Source organism: Vidua macroura, chromosome 4 (assembly GCF_024509145.1).
Source record: "Vidua macroura isolate BioBank_ID:100142 chromosome 4, ASM2450914v1, whole genome shotgun sequence".
In the NCBI taxonomy this organism is placed as follows: domain Eukaryota; kingdom Metazoa; phylum Chordata; class Aves; order Passeriformes; family Viduidae; genus Vidua; species Vidua macroura.
The window spans coordinates 31,557,285-31,565,817 of NC_071574.1; the positions used below are offsets into that span (position 1 = coordinate 31,557,285).

At 44.8% G+C, this 8,533-nt stretch overlaps 1 protein-coding gene across 2 annotated transcripts; it reads left to right on the forward strand.

Moving 5' to 3' along the window:
* The first annotated feature begins 1,821 nt into the window (after window positions 1–1,821).
* On the forward strand, window positions 1,822–8,329 carry NPY2R (neuropeptide Y receptor Y2). 2 transcript variants are annotated; one of them, XM_053975678.1, is made up of 3 exons: window positions 1,822–2,046; window positions 3,907–3,985; window positions 5,053–8,329. In XM_053975678.1, exon 3 carries the CDS (start codon window positions 5,089–5,091, stop codon window positions 6,244–6,246), a length of 1,158 nt encoding a protein of 385 aa, XP_053831653.1. In that variant the 5' UTR covers window positions 1,822–2,046; window positions 3,907–3,985; window positions 5,053–5,088; the 3' UTR covers window positions 6,247–8,329. The 2 variants fall into 2 exon arrangements, with proteins under 2 accessions (XP_053831653.1, XP_053831651.1); XM_053975676.1 differs by lacking the exon at window positions 3,907–3,985.
* Window positions 8,330–8,533: the final 204 nt, after the last annotated feature.

Here is an 8,533-nt window from a genome sequence, read left to right on the forward strand (position 1 = left end):
AATAAGCAATAAAAGATGCTGTATTTTTATTAGAAATGCATATCCATGAAACATTTCAGTTGTGCCTGAACGCAGAATTGCCTTGTAACAGGGAATAACGCCTTCTTACTCTAGCATGGGAAGCCAGCCCTTACTGGCAAAACAACCTCTAGGAAATTGCACTTCTTGACTTCTTCCAGGAACCTGGAAGTATAAGTAAGGAACACCCTTCCCTTAGCTATGGAATCCTGAGCTGGGCAGATTATAATGATTTGTAGCATTTCACTATACCCTCCAAGACATTAGAAGTAGTCTAAGTTAGAAATGTTAAGTTAGAAGGAATGTGCAGAGTAGGGCAAAACAGCAGCACCCCTGAGACCAGGGGAAAGCCACTGCTGACTACTTGTCAGAGAGGGAAAGGAAAGGATTGCAGGCTGTCACGGCCATGCATTATACAAGTGCTGTAATTACTAAAACTCACGGCATGCATTTATGTCTGTTGAGAGATCAAAAAATAAATCCCACAATTGGATTGACTTGGGAAATGAATAAACAGGGGTAGGAGAATTGAAACTCCTGGCTCTTTATTTAGTCATCAAAGAAATCTATTTTGCAATAAGCTAGGGGCATTCCACTAACAGTCTCAGAAGAACTGAAGGACTAAGAGCAAGGCCCTTCCTGAAGAGATAGCCTGAATTAGTAAAGAACTAACGGGGTTCTTAGGACATGTTTTGAATTTCAAAAACAACTCTAAATCACTGAAGTTTCTCCTTGATGCTCCCTTAACATTCTCTGCTGTAGATAAGGGCATATTATTAATTGAGCATTACCTTTGACAAGGGAAGTGCTTTTGTATCGAGTCTTCTTCAGAAGAAAAAGAGGACAGAAAAGGGAAGATAATGTTGCTGATCCCTGAAACTACCTTAAGTATGAAAGCAAAGTTACCTAAGTAACAGGAAGTAAAGGAGTATTCCTAATCTGGAGAACAGCTTCTGCTAGATTTGGGAAGAAAATTGTTTAAGTATTAGGGCTATCAGCCATAGAGAAAGCAAAGTCTCCTAGTTCCTATTCTTGGGAACTACGACCAGGGCTGAAGGACGTTTTGGTAAATCAGGTTCCCCAGATATGCACTGAGGAGACAGTCCCTTGGATCTCAGAAGTTATACCTAGAGAGAGGCTTCAGACACCCAGTAAAATACTAAGCAGAACCCATTGATGTATTGATTTAACAAAGCTGGACCCTACCAGAGGCTCAGCAATGCTGGCTGGCACTAGTCCTCTGTCAAGCTGGCTGGCAGGAGAGCTGTTTTGAAAGGTTATTGGTACAGAACCAAATAAAAGCAGCAGCTGTTGTCTTTACCTTTCCAGCCTTGTAAATAAATATGAAGTATTTTATTTTGCTCTTGACAGAATATGTAAATGCGTTATTCATTCTTACACCTGCTCTGGCAACAGGCACATCTGCGGATCAGAAAATCTGTGCAAGCTGCGATGCTTGCGAGCAAGGATTTCAGCAGTTGTTCGGAGCAAAGGCATCCCCTTTATGCCGCCCCAGAAGGCATCTCGGGACTGGGAAAGCTAGGAAGCAGGCTCGGGTGTGCGGCACGCACACCGGCTCGGCTCTGGCACGACTCCCTCTTTCTCCAAATCCCTGCTTGAGGCCGGCAGCGCTGCCGCCGTTGGTTCCCGAGCGCGGGGCGGCCGCACATCCCGAGCGCACGGCCCGCAGCCTTCCCCGCGCCCGGAGCCCGGAGCCCGGCGGGTGGAGCCGGAGCCGCCCCGCCCGAGCCCTTCCCCGGCGGCGGGGCCGCCCCGCCCGTGCCGCCCTCCCGGCGTGCGGGGGCTGCCGCCGCCGCCTCCAAACTTTGTACGGGGCGAGCGGCGCTGCGGCCCCGCCGCCCAGGAGGGGAGAGCGGCGCAGGGAGAGCGGCGAGACCCGAGCCGGGCAGCAGAACCGAGCCGGGCAGCGGAACCGGGGCAGCCGCCCTGCCCTGCCCTGCCCTGGCACACCGGCTCCTGGGGCAGCAGCCGGCCGTGCCTCGCTCGCCTGCGCGGGGCGAGAGGAAGGTAGGAACGGGAAGGTGGGACGGAGCGGCGCTCCCGGCACGGGGCGGCGGCGGGATCCCCGCAGCGCCCGGGCACGGATCTCTGCCCCCGGGAATGGTGTCTCTGCCCCCGGGATGGATGTCTCTGCCCCCGGGATGGGTGTCTCCCCCCGGGATGGGTGTCTCTGCCCCCGGGATGGGTGTCTCCCCCCGGGATGGGTATCTTCCCTCGGGAACGGCACTGCGGGGCGGGAGGGAAGCGGCACCGCATCCCAGAGGCGCGTTTGCTGCCAGCTGCGCCTCCAGCAACCCCAGCCCCTTCCCCAGCGCAGGCACTGCGGTCCTGATGGGAATGCTGCTTGCTAATGTAATCACGTATTCTGCCCTTTTTGCTTACTTGCTCTCAGAACCCATGTAAATCCTCTTTGGGCCTTTCTCGGCCGAAAGTTAGACGCAATTTGATGCCTGACCATGAGGATCTGATTGCTGGGGGGGGAAAAATGGGAAAAAAAAACCCCGGTGTGGTGCAGTATGCAAGGTGTGCCAGTAAATGCTATCACCTGGAGAGTTTATCCCATAAAAAGAGCAGAAAGGGTCCTGTCAAACACTACCTGTAGTGTCATCTCAGTTTTATCCCCATTTTTTGAAAGCAACTGATATTTTGCCCACATAACTGTCCCACCGACCATGTAAAACTTGTCCAGTTTATTTCATCACTTGCTGACACACGAGCTCATTTCTGTTTTAAACCATGGTTGTCCTTTCTTTCTCCCTCAGCTTTGTCTTATTGACAAGACCAAAGCATCTTTCGTCAGCCTGACTAGGGCAGTAACAAATAAAAATGTCAGAGCAAGAGAAGGCTTTGCTAAAAAGAGGGAGTTGCAAGAAGGAATCAACAGAAAGTCAGGGACTAGAGAAATAGGTGATAATACTTTTGGGAAGAAAGGGAAGCTATGTTATTTGGCTGAGCTACATCCTTCTGCCTGGATTTAGGGCAAAGAAGGGAGAGAATTTATATTTGTCAGCCCTCTCACCCTTCTACTTCTGTGTAGACATTACCTGCACTGAAGAAAAATATGAGATTTTGAAGCATCTGACAGTCCTGGGACCTCACCAAATCTCTACTGTAATAATATATGGAAGAGTAATTCCTAGGTGTAGGAATGGGTCAAAGGAAAGTGCTTATCATAGTTCTCAACTTCTCCATAGCCTTGACTGTGCAAATTGTGGTGGATCTCTTACATTTTTAACCTGGTGGACTAAAGGTGTATTGATAAGGAGTCCCTTAGGCTTAGGCTAGTAGTTGAACACCTATTATACTGCTAAAATCAGCGGTGTACACTAGTATGAGCAGCTGGCACATCTCAGCTACTTCTCTTGTGGTATTTCACATCTCAGGCTTATACTATTAATTGTTGAGTAAATGTAGACTAAACAGGATGGCATAATTCTGACCTGTTTAGATGGGGGGAAACGCCTTTCAGTTCATGCAGTTGATCTGCTTCTTTTGCAAAAATAGCTTGCCCTGAGAAATTCTCTGGGATGTTGTGTGGGATAGAAGCAAGCAAAAAGGGTTCAATCTCCTGCTGGTAGACAACGCTCCTTTCTCAGTTTGGAAACCATACTGAAGGATGTCACTCACTGATAGTTGCTGGGAACAGAGGTAGGGATGAAAATGGACCTCTGTTCCTCTGAAATGTTCCTCTGAAGATGGAAGGAATTAAATGGAGCTGATGACAAAAGAACAAGAATTTTTTAAAAGCCGTGTTCATCCAAACACATCAATAGCAGTCTCTTTAGGCACTCTTGAATTTGAGAAGGGTTAAGCTGTGTGTAACACTTGATGGCAAGAAATTGACATCTCTACTCTTGCTTTCCTTAGGGAAAGTAATGAATGGGGAAGTTGAGTGAGTAACTCAGGGTTGCCTTTCCCCTTGGTGGCGAACAGTGGTGTTTTATTGGTAAGTTTGCTTGGCACTGGTAATTTCTTATTATTTTCCCAGGCTGAGGAAAGGAGTCCCCAGGTTCTCAATTCTTGGTTAGCATGCCACCCATGCTCTGGGCAGTTTTCATGGGGACATGTACTTTTTTACATTGGACTGAAGTCCAAGTCAGCAACTGATTGTAAACCATTCATATGTTGTGCCTACCGAAGTCTTAGGGTACCACAGAATTTGGCTCAGCCTGTGTAAGGAAGGGGAAAAAAAAGTGATTTTTATGCCAGTGGTGAAATTCTTACTGACTTCAGCAGAGGAATGATTTGCTCTTCGCTATGACTGCAGTCAGAAATGAATGCCTGATTGGCAGCCTCCAAGGAGCTCTGTTTTCTGAAACATCACACAGAAAGGAAATATCATGTATAACTGTGTTTCAATTGTTTCTTGAGTTGATTTCAGCAGGAATAAGTTATGCAGTAATTTCAAAGAAATGCTATTATTTCAGTTCTATTTCAGTGGTATTTTTTATTTGCCTCATGGTACAAACTGTTGTAAAACAGTTTCTTAAAGAAAGACTGCAGCAATTAGTTCACTGATACTAAGGAAGGGCATAAACCTGTAAGAATTTAGTAACTATTTAAAGGAAACACTTTTCATTAAGCAAAAGCTGGAAGGTTACTATGCTAATAATAATCTGGATGGTGCTGTTCCATGTAGAATTCCCATAGATATTACTGCTAGTAATATCTAACAGTGCTAAATAAGCACTAATTTTAGGCAGTGGATTGTAAAAAAGTGATATGCTGCCCAGCAGGATCTTAATCCTTCAGCATTTACTTAGGCAAACCTTGTCTTTGGAATGCTTTTGAAATCTGTTCCAATTTTTAGCAGGAGTCGTGCCTAAATAATATTACTGGATCAGCCTTCAAAATGTAAGGGCAAGAGAATTCAAATAGATTAAGAAAGATCTTCTCTTAATCCTGCAATGTAGCATGTGGGTTAGGAAAGAGATGTAGCTTTAGTTCTTTGCTTCTTGTCTTAGCCCATGTGGACCAATTTCTCCACTTGTTCTTGTGCTGTTTTGTTTTCAGGGGCAGCTCTGTGGCTTAGACCAGGCTGCTGCAAGGATGGGGCCCCTGGAAGCAGTAGGTGAGGACAACCAGACAGACGAAATGAAAATGGAGCTGTTCACTAAGCTGTACTTGACAAGATACACCACACCACTCAACGAATTGGCTCTGGACCCTAAACCAGAACTGAAGGACAGCACAACACTTGTTGAAGTACAGATAATTCTCATCTTTGCTTACTGCTCCATCATCCTGCTGGGAGTGATCGGAAACTCCCTTGTGATCCACGTGATCATCAAATTCAAAAGCATGCGCACGGTGACTAACTTCTTCATTGCCAACCTGGCAGTGGCTGACCTGCTGGTGAACACGCTGTGCCTGCCCTTCACCTTGGTTTATACGCTCTTGGGCGAATGGAAACTGGGCCCGGTCTTGTGCCACCTGGTGCCCTATGCCCAGGCCCTTGCTGTCCACGTGTCTACTGTCACTTTGACTGTGATCGCTCTGGATCGTCACCGCTGCATCGTCTACCACTTGGAAAGCAGAATCTCTAAGCGGATCAGCTTCCTGATTATAGGAGTTGCCTGGGCAGTCAGTGCCTTGTTGGCAAGTCCTCTGGCCATCTTCCGTGAGTACTCGTTGATTGAGATCATTCCTGACTTCAAGATTGTGGTCTGCTCTGAGAAGTGGCCAGGGGAGGGGCAGCTCAACTATGGCACCATCTACAGCATCTCCATGCTCCTGATCCAGTATGTTCTGCCTCTGGCAGTCATCTCCTATGCCTACATCCGTATTTGGACCAAGCTCAAGAACCATGTTAGCCCTGGGGCGGGGAATGACCACTATCACCACCGGCGCCGGAAAACCACCAAGATGCTGGTGTGCGTGGTTGTGGTCTTTGCTGTCAGCTGGCTGCCCTTTCACACCTTCCAGCTGGTCAGTGACATTGACAGTCAGGTGTTAGACCTGAAAGAGTACAAACTGATCTACACGGTGTTCCATGTCATTGCCATGTGCTCAACATTTGCTAACCCCCTCCTCTATGGCTGGATGAACAACAACTACAGGACGGCCTTCCTCACGGCCTTCCAGTGTGAACAGCGGCTGGACTCCATACACCCTGAAGTATCAGCAGCTTTCAAAGCCAAGAAGAAACTAGAAGCCAAGAGGATTCAGTTCCCTGGGGACTCTTTCTCACAACCTACCAATGTCTAAAATGTCTGACTGTAAAGAAGAAATGAATATGTTGTGGACAAAGGGATGAACCCAGTTTGGTACATGCATTTTCAATGCGTAGTTTTATTCATAAATGGTGAAAGACCAGTAGCAGGAAAGTCAAGGCAGGTGTTATGATTTGAAGGGAGTTGATTAATATCAAGAGTATGTAAATATACAACTGCAAGGAAATAAAAGGGAGAGGCTTAGTTTATGGCTGTCTCTAACAGGGTAAATCTTCCATCCCTCCCATATCTTCTTGTCAAGTCTAAATGACAAGTGCAGGGTTTGCTGGTTTTGCTGGAGGAAGGCAAATGGCTGATTTGTAGCACAGGAATATTGGTGGTGGGAGTGAGTAGTTTTTATATTTGATGTGAAAATCAAGGAGTGCAGAAGTCTGCCAGGAGAAAGAAACCTCTCTGGTGGGGGAAACTTTTCAGGCCCCTTCTCTTCTACAGGCATCTTTTCCAAAGACAAGGGAATTAAGAAGAGAAATACGTTACTACTTTTTGACTTGTGCTAGACTATTTCAAACCAGAGCTTTTGAAATAGATTAGGTGGTGAAAACAGAAGAGAAAAGAAAAACAAAACCCACCCAAATACTGGATTCAGTGAGAGGAAAGGTCAAGTTTCTACATAAAATGAAATGTGGGCTTGGCAAATCAAATGGGGTAAAAAGTCATCCCTTAAGAATTGGCAGTTATGCTGGTGAGAAAATCACGAGCCTGTGACTTTATCAGTCATTCCTTGCAGATTCCTGCCTTTCATTCTGCTCTGGGAACAGCTCACAAATGCAGTGCTGCAAAGTGGCATTTGAGGGCAGGGAATGCAGGCTCAGGTCTTCTGTGAGCACTTCATAAACTGCTAATATTTTCATTTTCATGACCTGCTAAAATGTCTAATGTGTTATTAACTCCACAGGCTTTGAATTGTTGCTGCTTCTGCCTGGATAATAAAACAGTAGATAATTCTGATCCTCTGGAAAGGCTGCTAGATGGTAAAGTGCTTTTCCTCATTGTGGTTTTATGTCACATACTCATCTCGTCTCGGAGCTTTTTCCATCTTTAGCCTTTGTAAAAATTAATAACATCTGAATGACTGTAACCTAATAATAGTATGCTATGTTTATGTGATAACTTATCAGTTATTCTGCATGCCATAGTTAATAGTTAAATTCCTTTTTTGCTCAGGTATAAAATTTTAATCTGTTTACCGTGTTGTACACAGCAATGTTCAACTCTTCTATGTCTTTGTTAAGCCTCTTTGAACTCATTAAAGAGATGAAGAAAATTTCAATCCATGTTTATTCCCAGCTGCCCTGTTCCTTATCTAGAATAAAAACAAGTGTGATATTTTCACTTGAAGTCTAGTTTGATGGCTACATTTCAGCAGCCTCATTTTTTCTTTTCATTTTTTGTTGTTCCTAAGTTCATTATGTTCTATCTTACAAATTAAAACCCAAGAAAACTCCAGTGCTGAAATGTTTGCAATATAATGAATAGTATCAGGTCTTTATCAAGTGGAGAAATTAATCTTTGTGTATTCAGTATTTGACACCATCCTTTAAATATCCATGAAATCATCTGGACTTGGATTTTCATGAGCAGAAAAGGGAGGTCTAGAGAATTAACTGGTGTTTACTCGAGCAGGAAAAAGTATCCATCATTCTTAAACAGTTTTACAAAAACAGATTAATTCTCCACCATGTTCAGGACATGATATTGCCCACAAGTTATTTTTGTCTGAATATTAATAATATCCAAAATGTAAAACTCTTACGGGTGAGGAAGGATTATAGAAGTGTGCAATTATTATGGACATCAATCACATGTATCACTTGACTCTGAACCCTTCATCAAAAGTATTATTACTACAAATAGCCTCCTTTATTTAAAACGCAAATGATTTAAAAGTTCTGTTTCAACTCCTTTAAGCCTGTTAGAGTGTGGTATATAGACAGTTTTGAAGTAACCATGACAGTGTGTGCAAAATCTACAATTGCCAGACTAATTCTCTGTAATTTTAAGTCTGCTTTACATCATCCTGTATAAGAGCAATTAATTACAAATAATCTTTTCGTTTATTTCATGGCATCTTTATTTTATGGCTTCCTGAGCTTTCTCTGCAGCCATCATGCTGAGCCAGAACTGGTGCACTGATTTACTGCGTTGCTTTCCTCTCTGCCGTGTGGAGGTGGTGCCTTGGTCAATGCCTACTTTAGGGTAACAAACCCATGCACAGTGTCCCACTGCCAGGTGTGGATTTTCCCACTGGCACTTGATGAGGG

What these genes read in the sequence shown, in the direction of transcription:
- NPY2R (XM_053975678.1), top strand. Translation starts at nt 5,089, where the DNA reads ATGGGGCCCCTGGAAGCAGTAGGTGAGGACAACCAGACAGACGAAATG.